General features: G+C 39.8%; 1 protein-coding gene and 1 long non-coding RNA gene across 2 annotated transcripts in view; both read right to left on the bottom strand.

Moving 5' to 3' along the window:
- Positions 1-3847: 3847 nt before the first annotated feature.
- On the bottom strand, positions 3848-5838 carry LOC148423238 (uncharacterized). Its single transcript, XR_015865713.1, has 3 exons — positions 5384-5838; positions 4845-5259; positions 3848-4444 (listed from the first exon to the last, which is right to left on the bottom strand). It is a non-coding gene; the product is annotated as an uncharacterized LOC148423238 (long non-coding RNA).
- A 6061-nt stretch (positions 5839-11899) lies between these two features.
- The window catches only part of slc10a2 (solute carrier family 10 member 2), a 10921-nt gene continuing 9469 nt past the window's right edge, over positions 11900-13351 (bottom strand). The window contains exon 6 of the mRNA XM_088415105.1: positions 11900-12922. Coding sequence (XP_088271231.1) covers positions 12729-12922 — 194 coding nt within the window. The 3' untranslated portion in view covers positions 11900-12728. The remainder of the gene's footprint in view (positions 12923-13351) is intronic.

Raw genomic sequence — 13351 nt, 5'->3', positions numbered from 1 at the left:
GAAATGAATGTTCCTGAGGAACTACTTGATCTTAAGAGCCTGAAAAATCAAACGAGAGGAACAGACTTATTCTCTTCTGTTTGCGCTGCCGTGGATGACGTGAAACTCCCGTGGAGTAAAATTTCTGGGATTATTGGATGGCGCCCCATCCATGACTAGCGAACAAAGTGGATTAGCAACACTAATGACTAGAAAGTAACCGAGGAAGGAGGTAAAGCTGTAAAACTCCATTGAATCATTCACCAGCAAGTTCTGTGTGCCAAACTGCTCCAATACAAACATATGAAATCGGCTGTAAAGGCTATCAACTGTATCAGCTCCAGAGCACTATGCCACTGTCAATTCCAACAGTTTCTCAGCAAGATTCATGCTGAATATGGAGATATGTCTATCAAACTGATGTGAGATAGCTCAAGTTGGGGTTGTGCGCTGTCACGCTTCTACTCTCTGAGGCAGGAAAACTGAGTTTTTGGCTGAAAAGGGACGACCTCTGCCAGAACTAAGTGATCCTATGTGGCTGGTTGATTTGGGGGTTTTCTAGTTGATATTACAAAGCACCTTAATGTCCTCAACACCAGTCTCCAGGGACAAGACGCAGTAATTAGACAACTACACACGTGGACAAAATTGTTGGTACCCCTCAGTTAAAGAAGGAAAAACCCACAATTCTCACTGAAATCACTTGAAACTTACAAAAGTAACAAATAAAACATTTTTGAAAATTAAATAATCAAAATCAGCCATCACTTTTGAATTGCTGATTAACATAATTATTTAAAAAAAACAAACTAATGAAACAGGCCTGGACAAAAATGATGGTACCTCTATAAAAGATTGAAAACTATTTGACCAGACTGACATGATTAACTCAGGTGTGTCCTTTAATTGACATCACAGGTGTTTCCAAACTCATAATCAGTCAGTCTGCCTATTTAAAGGGAGACAAGTAGTCACTCTGCTATTTGGTGAAAAGGTGTGTACCACACTGAACATGGACAACAGAAAGCAAAGGAGAGAATTGTCCCAGGACATCCGAAAAAAAATTATAGACCAACATCTTAAAGGTAAAGGCTATAAGACCATCCCTAAAAAGCTTGAAGTTCCTGTGACAACAGTGGCTCATATTATTCAGAAGTTCAAGACCCACGGGAAAGTAGCCAACCTCTCTGGACGTGGCCGCAAGAGGAAAATTGATGACCAATTGAAGAGACGGATCGTTCGAATTGTATCCAAAGAGCCCAGAACAACCTTCAAAGAAATTAAAGGTGAACTCCAAGGCCAAGGTACATCAGTGTCAGATCGCACCATTCGCCGTTGTTTGAGCCAAAGTGGACTTCGTGGGAGACAACACCACTGCTGAAAAAAAAATCATAAAAAAGCGAGACTGGAATTTGCAAAAATGCATGTTGACAAGCCACAAAGCTTCTGGGAGAATGTCCTTTGGACAGATGAGACCAAACTGGAGCTTTTTGGTAAGGCACATCAACTCTATGTTGATAGACTCAAAAACCAAGCATACGTAGAAAAGAACACTGTCCCTACGGTGAAACATGGAGGAGGCTCAGTAATGTTTTGGGGCTGCTTTGCTGCATCTGGCACAGGGTGTCTTAAATGTGTGCAAGGTAAAATGAAATCTGTAGACTATCAAGGCATTCTGGAGAGACATGTGCTGCCTAGTGTCAGAAAGCTTGGTCTCAGTCCAGGTCATGGGTCTTCCAACAGGACAACGATCCAAAACACACAGCCAAAAACACCCAAGAATGGCTGAGAGAAAAGCGTTGGACTATTCTAAAGTGGCCTTCCATGAGCCCAGATCTGAATCCCATTGAATATCTGTGGAAGGAGCTGAAACATGCCATTTGGAGAAGACACCCATCAAACCTTGAGACAATTGGAGCAGTTTGCTCATGAGGAGTGGGCCAAAATACCTGTTGACAGCTGCAGAACGCGCATTGACAAATACAGAAATCGCTTAATTGCAGTGATTTCCCTCAAAAGGTTGTGCAACAAAATATTAAGTAATGGGTACCATCATTTTTGTCCAGGCCTGTTTCATTAGTTTTTTTTTTTTTTTAAATAATTATGTTAATCAGCAATTCAAAAGTGATGGCTGATTTTGATTATTTAATTTTCAATAAATTTTTATTTATTGTCACTTTTGTAAATTTCAAGTGATTTCAGTGAGAATTGTGGGTTTTTCCTTCTTTAACGGAGGGGTACCAACAATTTTGTCCACGTGTGTATATTCACACATCAAAGCCTTCGGAACCAAGATGCAACTGTTTGAAAGACACCTGTCGCATTCCCAACCCAATACTGCAGACTTTTCAGCACTGCAAGAAATCATGACCAGATTCCCACAGCCCAATCTCAGTGTGCAAACGCAGAGGTACGCAAAAGACATTTCATCTCTCGCTGAAGAGTTTCGACAACACTTTTGGGATTTTGCAGCTATCAAAAAGGATCTCGCTTTTTTTTCCCCTCACCTTTCTCCGTGGACATAGATGATGTCCCAGAAAATTTACAACCGGAGCTCATTGAGCTGCAGTGTGACACTGAGCCGCGATCGATACCCGCAGCTTTCTCTCGCCAACTTTTACCAACAGCTGGATAAGGACAGGTTTCAAGAGATTCGAGCATTTGGTAAGAAAATGCTAAGCTTGTTTGGGTTGACCTATTTGTGTGAGAAGACATTCTCAGTTATGAACTTAAATAAGGGACTCTAACCTACGAGACATCTTGTGCATCATTACCACTGCCTCTGAGCCAGACCTGGTTTATGTGGTGAAGTCCAGATCTCAGTATCACCTGATGCAGAGTCATTTGTCATTCTCTGAATACATTTTTTTCTTTCAGAAGTTATACATTTTCACACCAGTATAAAGTTTAATAAAACAAATCAACATTTATAGTTACTCATGTGTCATATTTCAAATGAGCCTTGCACTTGTTGATATGACTATCATTTCGCTGTTATTTTATTTAAATTTTCTATGAATATTGAACTGCCATGGTGGTACATTATACGTTTCAAATGTAATTTGCACTCAAGAATACAATTACTTCCGTTTAAAGAAAAAAGTTAAGTGAGTAGCTCTTCAATTGCATATGATTTGCATGTTTTACATGAACCAAAAGACAGACTTAAGATTGATTAAATTAAAATAAGAAAGCAAATGTGAAACACAGAATGGCTTGCAAAAACATGTTTAAATATAGTGTTGTTCTATGTAAAGAATTTCAGCCAAGGTCAGCCCCCTTTATTTTTAACACATGGAATTTGGCCACCTTTGCAAAAAGTTTGGACACGCCTGATCTAGAAAATGTAAAACAGACTGAATAATTTAAATGAAACAAAGTACTGTTCCAGCACAGTCAATTAAAAAACGAGCCATTTTTTTAAATGTAGCAAGTAGAAAGTACGGTGTAAGAAACCATTACGACCATGGTTTCCTTTTTGAACTTGATGCATGAAAGGCATTTTCCGGTTTGTATCGGACACTTTTATTTTTCCTTTGCACTTCCGGTTTTGTGTATAGAAAAGGTAGCAGTTTGAAAATTTGAAGTGTTTTTCATGATTACTTCTTGTAGAGAGTCGTGTGATTCTGCTTCCATGGCCTTTTAAAAAGACGTTAAATAAGGGTAAAAATAAAAAAATAAAAATAATTTTTACCTCTTCAAACTTGCAAGACAAATATTTTCTCAAACAATTCTTTATAGCGTCCATGTGTTGGTGAGAAGCGAATGTATGTTTGACAATAAAAAGAAAATCTAAACACATTTTTTGTTTCAGTGGTTTTATTGAAGCAAGCTGATAAAAGCTGGAGGGTTCAATTTTGTCCAGACAACATTTAAACAGAGACTTCATATAAACTGGTCTTTTCTTCCATTGTTTCTAATTCATTGCCGCTCTTTTTCTTGGTCAAATGCAAACAAATCTGAGTCATTCTTGCAATTTCACATACTCTCTTGAAAACAGAGATTGACTCTGTTTTGCCAAACTATGAGCATGAAAACTACATTTATGTGGCGATGAGTTGCCGTCTGATTTGGAATTAACAGTGCCGTGTCAAATCTCTGCCACCGGCTGGAAAGAAAGACCTGTCTTCATGTTGTATTCACAAAATTAGACTTCTTAGCTTTAAACTTGCTGACATAATATTGTTGAAACAAAAATGGATTTGGATGCAGCTTATGATGCTCAGTCCCTAGTTTTCAAGTGCTTTCTGGTTTTATTCACAACTTCCCATATCAAAATTGCTTACCTGATGTAGGGCTTTCCCTATCTCCTCATTTGTTACAACGTCCACAGTTGCACTGAAACGCTGACTCCCTATTAAGTGGTTGACAAGGTCCTTTGAGAGGAAATGTGGTGCTGGTCCCCCATGTACAATCGAAACAGCAATTATCTTTCCTGCCAAAAAGTACTCATCTTCTTTGAAAGCTGATAACAGAGAACAAGAAAAAACATGTTAACTGTAAGCTTATTTTAAGTCTCAATTTTACCATTGCTAACTCCGTGCGCTTCAAAGATTGCATCCAAAGAGAAAGTTGTTTTCACAGCATCCGCTCATATGTCTTGAATGCATATAGCAACCTGCAACCTCAATGAAGCACCAACAAGCTTCCCGAAGTTCTCTTGAAATTGAGGGATATGTAATGTAGCCTCTGCTTAAAGTTGCAACAAGAGTGAACCTTGTTAATTCCAAAGTTAATTGGAAGTTTAAAAAAAGCAAACAAACGAGCAGAGGCCTCATTCACTCTTGAAAAACTGAACAAAATATTAAGAAATTAATAATATGACATGTTCAGTTCCAGAACTCCGGGAGTAAGACAGTTCTTACCTTTTGGATTGTACACCAGATAACGGTTTTCTGAAGGTCCATCAAAGATGGGGCGAGTCCTTAGCTGGTTTATGAGTAGGGTGAGGAATTCATGCCTTGGGCCACCTGTATCCAACCCCTCTTCAAAGCAGCCAGCTTCATCATTAAACTTGATGAACAAATCGCTGTCATCAGCATATGAGGTTCGTCAAACCCCTCGAACCACGCCATCCAATACATCGCATCTGGTAATATTGAACTGACTGACTCTAAATACAAGTGTGAATGTAAAAGGTACAAGAACAATATAAATGATCATCAAAATGTTGAAATTGTATCTAGTATCCAAAGTACCAGCCAGATCAAATTCTGTAGAATGTCTTTCCAAAAATCTCTGTCTCAGACTCAGTGTCATCTATTTCTGTCAGTGCTCTTGCTGTAAAACAAACAAACAAACAAACAAACAAAAACACAAGCCAAGTGTTATTTAACAAATATTATTTAAAATGTTTAAACTATGCCGCATGTTACAAAACCAAATACCCACCAACGCTGCTTACCTTCATCATAGTCCTTATTTGGGCAGATAAAAAGAGTGATTGGTTGATATGGCTTTCCTATTTCTCTCTTGTATTTCTCAAGGGTAAATGGATTTTGTGTCCCAGGGATATTAATGACCTCTGTTGTGTCCGGATACAGAAGGAGAACATTTTCACTATCCACATCCTGGTTAAAGGCCTTCATTTTTTTTTTACAGCCTGGGTGAGCAGATTTCCAGCAGTGACGTCTGTGTCTGTTGCTTGTGAAAGAGATTTGCCACGCTTTGGCTTAAAACAGCCATTCTGAATGGCCATCATGCCAATATTTATCTGTAAGAAAAAAAATGTGTATCGGTAGTTGGCAGTACAAGGAAAAATAAAAGTAATATAATTTAAATTAATGTGAATTTAAAAAAAAAATCCCCAATTTCCTCTTGCTATGTTACGTTATTAACTGATCAACATTCATTCCAACTATTGTTCAAAGTAGATCTTGTGTTTATCTTTAAACACGGTAAAAAGGATTTTGAAATGTTGGTCTGAAAAATAACAGTAGTTTGTAAATCTACCCTAACTCCAGAAAATTATGGACTATATTAGCAAGCAGAGGCTTACAACTTTGAGTCATAACCAACTTACAATAACTTTGTTCTTTTCGATTGTCTTTTTTGTTTTCCAAAGGTAAAATTTTGCCTTTCCTCGTTTTTTTTTTTTTTTCCGGTATTCCAGGAAAGTGCTCAATTCTGGGGTTAGCCCTGAAGCGAATGTCCGTGATGCTAAAGGGGAGACATAGAGGAAAGTTCAACAATAGACACCACAGACATGCAAACAGAACAATTTCTATCTATCTATCTATCTATCTATCTATCTATCTATCTATCTATCTATCTATCTATCTATCTATCTATCTATCTATCTATCTATCTATCTATCTGTCTGTGTGTCTGTCTGTCTGTCTGTCTGTCTGTCTGTCTGTCTTCTGAAACACTTATCCCCACTTAACGACACAAAGTTAAAATGCAAAAAAGTATGGTCTCCATTGAGATCAACTACCATGTGTGGCAACTGACAAATACCTGTAGCTACATGTCACTCATAAAATGCGTGACGATCAGCGGTTAAAACGCCCAAATCTCATAGATTTGGAGTTGGGAGTTCATAAGCCTGAGTGTAAGCTTTCAAAGTACACACTGGTTTCAGTGCCATTGTGTCAGTGTCATAATTTTACAACTTTACTGTAGTTTCAATTGTGGAAGTGCTTGTTTGGGCCTGAGAACCAAATCAATCTTGTTAGCTACCTTCCTGCTAAAAGTCAGGATTTGCTAATTTACTTCCTCGAAGGATGCTCGTTGTCTTCATAAAAACCTTGAAGCCTCTTGCCACAGCCACTGCAAAAGTTCGGTGCCACCTCCACAAGTTCTTTTCCGCAGGAGTAGCAATACATTGTCCCATGGGCAGAGTACTTTTGAAAATTGCGAAACAAGTGCGGCCGCACGGTGGAATAATGCCAATCAAGTTGCCCCTCCTCCTCCAATCAGTCGTTAATCCACCATTTCCTCCCGCTCCCACCACTTCCGGTTTGATCTTTAAATAATAGTGTTTCTCGAAATGTTGCGTGCGTTTGTGAAAAGGTTGCGCGCGTTTTTTTTGTGTTTTGTTTTTAAATTGTGTTTTTCTTTTTGTTGTTTTGTTTTGTCTATTTGTGGCATGAGGTTCTAGAGCTGCCTCCTGGTGGCAGGGGTTGTACCCTGCACCTCACAGCGGTGGCCAATTTACAATTACCGCCCCACTATAAAACACAGTCATACTCTTGCCCTTCACTGATGCATTTACGTAGAGTTCTACTCACTTCCGGGGTACCTCTCATTGGCTTCTATCGAGTTACTTAAGGTAATGTCTGTTAACTGCCGCCTTGTACTATCCCATAGCCAAATTGATATCGTGGATCTCGATTCTAGGTTGTTGTTAAAGTAAAGCCCTGAGGGGCACGACGCAGCAAACTTTTCTTAAATCCAGTTTGATCGGCTACACAGCCGAATGAGCGGCTGTGTTTCTGTCTTCCCCGTGATGACGTGATTATCTGCTCTACATTTGTGAGTCTCTTCCTGTGGTATGTGATTTTCTTGTATTTCCCTATGCAGCGGACATTGAACGTTGTAGCCGCAGCTGCTTTGTTTTAGCTGGTTTTTACGGGACCTTCACGTCCGAGCGGCATTCACCTGGTCCAGCCGGAGGTGCTCCACGTCTCAGCCGTCCGCCTCCGTGGATTCCCGGGCGGGAGCCAGCTCCCTCTGCCCAGTTCGGACTGTGATTTGTTTTACTGGACTTTAAACACCCATTTTGGGTTGATTTTAGTACTTTGCCATTCTTGTTGGTTTGTGAAGCTATTTATATACTCTCGTTTAAAAGTTCTTTTACAGGGCTGGAACCTCACCTCCAGCGTCACTGGATGAGGGCTTCCAATTTCAGTGTTGGTGCTTTTATTTTTGTTGTGTTCACCAGTGTGCGTGTGTTTGTGTGTTTCACTAGGTGGTGGTTTTAATTGATTGGAAGTGCTTTGCCTCGCCAGTGTACCGGACAAGGACGTTCCAGCCTTAAGTACTCCTACTATTTTTAATTGTTTTAAGAAGGTACAATAAAAATATTGGAACCACACCTCCGCCTCGGACTCGTTGCCACATTTTGAAATGCGTTTTTCTTTCTTTTGTTTCTCGAAATGTTGCGTTCGTTTGTGAAACTGTTGCATGCGTTTCGACTCTTGTAAGTTTTTTCTTTTCTTTTTTTTGCATTTCGTTTTTGAATTTTTTCTCCTTTTTTTTTAAATGCATTTTTTTCTCAATGTTGCGTGTGTTTCGACTTTTGTAAAGTTTTTTTCTTTTGCGTTTTGTTTTGGAATTGCGTTTGTTTTTCTCAATGTTGCGTGCCTTTGTGAATGTTTTTTTTGAATCGCGTTTTTCAATTTTTTTGTCTTTTGAAACGCGTTTTTCTTTTTCGTCTTTTGTAAATGTTTTTCTTTAATTTTGCTTCGTTATTTGTTTTTTCCATTTCCACTTCAGGGCCACTGTAGCTATCGGTACACAGCGAAGTGACAGCTCACTCTGATTGGCTCTTGGCCAGTAAATGCATAAGAATTTTTAAATTCTGCAATGAATGGCATAATGGAGTAAATTCAAGCACATCAATAACTTGCTTTTAAAGAAATTTGACCAATTTTAATGTAACAGTCACAATAATGGTCAAGTGGTTATAGTAAATGAATGGAACTTCAATCCTTGGATATCATGTAAACTTTGCCTCCCAATGGTCGTGACTGACAACTGCGCAGACATGATTTATTACAGCTTAAAGTCATGGGGCTTTGTTTATTCCCACTCTTTGGCTTACTAATATTACTACTGCATAATTCAAGTGTTGTGCAATGATTTCAAAAAAGTTGTTTGGGGATGTGCTTACATAAGTTTTTGGGGGAGGGGGTTACAGGGTAGTTGACGGGAGTGAGTGATAGATCGGCAGTTGTCACGGACCGATGATTACAATTTATGGCAAGAAAATTTTTTCGGTGTGAAAAAAATGGGAGGACCGACGATGATGGCAGGATGGGCGGGACACAGACTACTGTCGGATCAGCAAAAACATGTAAGATGCCCACCTCTGGTTATTTTCCATGTACTGTATAGCATTTTGGTTTATCATTTTTTATTCACTCCTCATAGAAGTGACTTTAGTATGAATGTACTGTATCATTGGACACGTAACTTTGATCAATTGTACGGACACAACTTGAATTGAGTTTGAAACGCGTGTTTGGATTGACTATTGCTTTAGGTAATGTTTTATAATTTCACCAAGCATCACCTCTAATTCAATGGTATCCTCCCTGTGTTTTTCCTTTCAGGCATTCCTAAAACTCGTTCGTTATCTGGAAATTCTCATAACCCTAACCTCTGATAAAAATTTAAATCTGAGCAGTGTCCTTTATGTCATTGCTTTCATTCTGTGCCAAAGAATACAATGGAAATGACTTTGCTTTTTTACGTTTAGCTCGCTTATTGTTAGTCAATTACTTCAATGTGGTGAGTCACTGACCTGCGTCATAAGCTATTTTTTCAGATTTGTTCTTGCTCTAGGGACATAAACTACTTGCTGTCTCAACCAAGCACTCTAAGTAACTCCCCTTCGGAGAAACGATTTGGAGACAGGAGGTGTGCTTATAATATTTTTACTGTAATTTATTCAAAACAAAAATATGTACACTTAAATAAGGCTGGAGCGTCTGTGTCCGGTGCGCTAGAGAGGAGGAGGCAGTACCAAACAAATAAAACCACCACCTGGTGAAATATATATATACACACACACAATTTATCCATCAATTTTTTTTAGCTGTTTATCCTCATGAGGGTCACAGGCATGCTCGACTCTATCCCAGTTGTCTTTGGACCATATGCGGGGTACACTAAACACAGGAAGGCCTGAGCCGGAATCTGCATGTGGGGTGGACGTGCTTACATGTCTCCACCGTGCTGCCCGCAAAATTGAATTGGGCCTCATCTCCAACGGCGACGAGACCCACTACAGGAAAGATGTGGAGCTTCTGACCAGATGGTGCAAAGACAACAACCTCCTGCTAAACATCAGCAAGACCAAAGAGATGGTTGTCACCTTCCAGAGAAGTCACACCCAACACCCCCCACTTACCAATGACGGTGCTGCAGTGGAGAGGGTGAGCAGCACCAAGTTCCTGGGGGTGCACATCAGCGATGACCTCTCCTGGACCCCCAACACTGCATCTCTGGCCAAGAAAGCACAGCAGCGTCTCTACTTCCTGCGCAAACTGAAGCAAGCAAGTGCGGCGCCACCCATCATGACTACATTCTAAAGAGGAACCATCGAAAGCATCCTCACCAGCTGCATCACCGTGTGGGGCGGGAGCTGCACTGACTATAACAGGAAGGCTCTACAATGCTTTGTGAGGACAGCTGAGAGGATTATTGGTGCTCCCCTCCCCTCCCTGCAAGACCTTTACACCACCCACCTTAGCCGTAAAGCCATCACAATTGTCACTGATACAAGTCACCCTGCACACAGCCTGTTCAGCCTCCTGCCCTCCGGAAAGAGGTACAGGAGCCTCTGCTCCTGCATCACCAGACTCAGGAATTAGATCACACTTTGCTCATGCACTTGAGTTGGAATTTATTTCTAAATCAACATAAACTCAAGCTAGTAATCTGACTCCAATTTGTGACCTTACCCAACTGCCACTCATCCAACAATATGCGCGCTCGTTCTGCAATAGAAAGGTATCAGGAAGCCGGCATTTTCACACACGAGTGGATTTATTCCTAACACACAGATCTAATACAAGCACCTGGGTCTCGGGTCCCTCTCAATACAGCTCTGTACGCCTCTGTTGCCACCAGCAGACGGACTCTACATCCGAGTTGCCCAGCAATGATTTATACTACACAATATGCAAATGGCCCAGCAACAAAGGTATCCTGGCATTATTCTATAGGCTATGTGTATACTGCAGTTAACTTTAGCTTGATCTCATTGGTCTTTCTTCCCCTGCAGAATCGCTTGCTTGCTCCTCCTGGTTGTAGTTTTCCTCACAGTTGTTTTCCACCAGCTGCCTCTGTGTTATCTCGTCTCTGCATCTTCCTTGCGACCAGCACCGCCTGTTCTGCAACATTCCATTCTTGCACACCCTTGCACCACACATCCTGCCCTGCTCCCCCAGTCACACGCCCAGCACTTTACAGTCTCACACTCTCATACACAGGATGTAGCAACATCTAATGAACTACTTTAAGCTCAAACTCTTATGTTCCTTTACTTGCAAAATTTGCACAGACTTACTGCTGCCATACTTATTTATAATTATACTTCTATTGCACTCGCGATTACACTTACAACTATAACAACTCCCTCAAATGCACACAACTGGGGCAACCACAATCAGAGTTGTCTTGCGTTGTCTCGTCTTGTTGGATTGTCTCCTCATACGCTTCTATTTATGTCTTGTCTTTGGGTACTCTTGCCGTACCTAGTTTTTGTTTTTAGTTTAGCAGCACTAGGGCAAAGTAGCCCTAACATACTGCACGTTACTATTGTTAAGAACCTAGTTTTAGGATTGTCTCGTCTTGCGCACCTGCACTTTGTTATTGTAGCCTACATGTAAAATGCAGAGGATAGTGAGAAACACAATTATTTTCCTTTGTATGTTATGGATATGTGAAGAAATTAACACTAAAATTGACTTTGACACCACTAATTTTACTTCTGATAAAAAAATAAAACTGTTGTTTATTTATTTTTGGAGTGAACAGAGCTGTGAGTGTTTATATTCCAGTACTAAAGTTTGAGTGTCTTGTCAGATCACTGAGTGGACGTTCCCTTGAGTGCAGCTCTATCTAGTGGATACATACCAGAATGCAAATACAGCCCCAGTCACCACTGTAGGTTTGATTCCATGTAAAGTAGCTTTTGTTTCATGCGCCATATGATCCGGTGTGCCTAATAGCGCGGAAAACACGGTACTGTTGTTTTAATACGTCTTTATTTGTGAAGCATAAAAGATGTTGCACATTGACCACAAGTGCACAGTGCAGTAGACTAATGAACATCATAAAGAAATAGTGGTTTTTTTTTTTACAATTTAGAATTTTATACAGATCTTGACATTTTCTTAGTCAGCGTTATGATGTTGATGCTGGAATGACTTGGGAGTTGACAGCTGTGCATTTTCCAGAAGTACTAGCTTGAATTTCTTGACCTCATAATACTTTTGAAACCATTTGAATTTGAAAATGTTTTCAAACTTGACAGAGAGTACATGCTTCAGGAATGATTGCTAAAATTCTAAAATAATTAATTCAGGTTAGGGGGGAAAAAAGAAAGGCTGGAATGGACATTTATTTAGCCACACACGCAAACAGATGTTATGCTATCACGTAATTGGCTCAGTCTGAACAAGTTAGGCAAAAATATGAGTCTGTACACAATAGTTACATAATTTAGAGTTGTTTTTTTTGTTTTAATTTGGTTTTGGTCACATTTTGGATAAAGAGGTGTTCCTAACATGTGCTTTTTGGCAGCAGCGATAAGTATTTATAACAAACAGAGATTGACCATAAAACTACCTCAATTTTTCGGAGCATGAAAAATGTTTGTCTAATAGAGCACTAATAATATTCACCATTAATTTTGGTAACCCCCTGTTTGGGGCTTAATTAAAAAAAAAATCATTTGGAGTAAAACCATTGCACACAATACTCCCATGGAGAGGTGGTGTGTGCTCACTATTTGGGACTGCAGTGCGGCCCTGCTTGTGGAGGTCATTTTGTAAAAAGTCAGTAGAGGCATTATCTCAAAGCTGGGTGTTCTTGTCAAAGTGGTCAGTCTTGCTGTTATTAATATGATCCTCGTTCGAGGCAAAGGCGCTATTTTCCACATGAAAGTGCTTCTCTTTCGCTTGTTCTGCATAGCCATCTTCCAATGACGGAGATTCACTGTCGGTTTCAGCTGATCCCACGCCATTTGTCGTTTTATAGGCTTGGTATCCTGGTAAGCACAATGCAAGAATTGTGAATGATTCATCATCTCAACATAGTCATTTCAATCAGCAGACATTTATGCACTGGGTCACGTTAAACTTAAAGAGTTGTGTTGTAAAAGGTGCAATGAATAGTTCCACTACCATTGTGACAAAAAAGGAGGAAGGATTATCTTTGTGTACCTTCATTGTCCTTGAACGCAATTTCTCAGTAATATTATGATAGTTTAATCTCTCTCCTTTCCGGTAATGAAATGGAATTGCTTTGGCAGTGTTTTATGTGTAAAAACACTGCTCAAACCAACAGAAGACAATCTTTTCAAGGTTTTATACAGCTTTTGATGGCACATTTTATTGTCTGAACCTTGATCATTGTCCTTGGGCTCACTGCAACTTAGTGGCCTCCCATATACACTTCAGTTATTATGTTTTTAAAT

Source organism: Hippichthys cyanospilos, chromosome 5, assembly GCF_059441005.1.
Source record: "Hippichthys cyanospilos isolate Australia breed blue-spotted pipefish chromosome 5, RoL_Hcya_1.0, whole genome shotgun sequence".
In the NCBI taxonomy this organism is placed as follows: Eukaryota; Metazoa; Chordata; class Actinopteri; order Syngnathiformes; family Syngnathidae; genus Hippichthys; species Hippichthys cyanospilos.
This window is presented reverse-complemented; position numbering and strand designations above follow the sequence as displayed.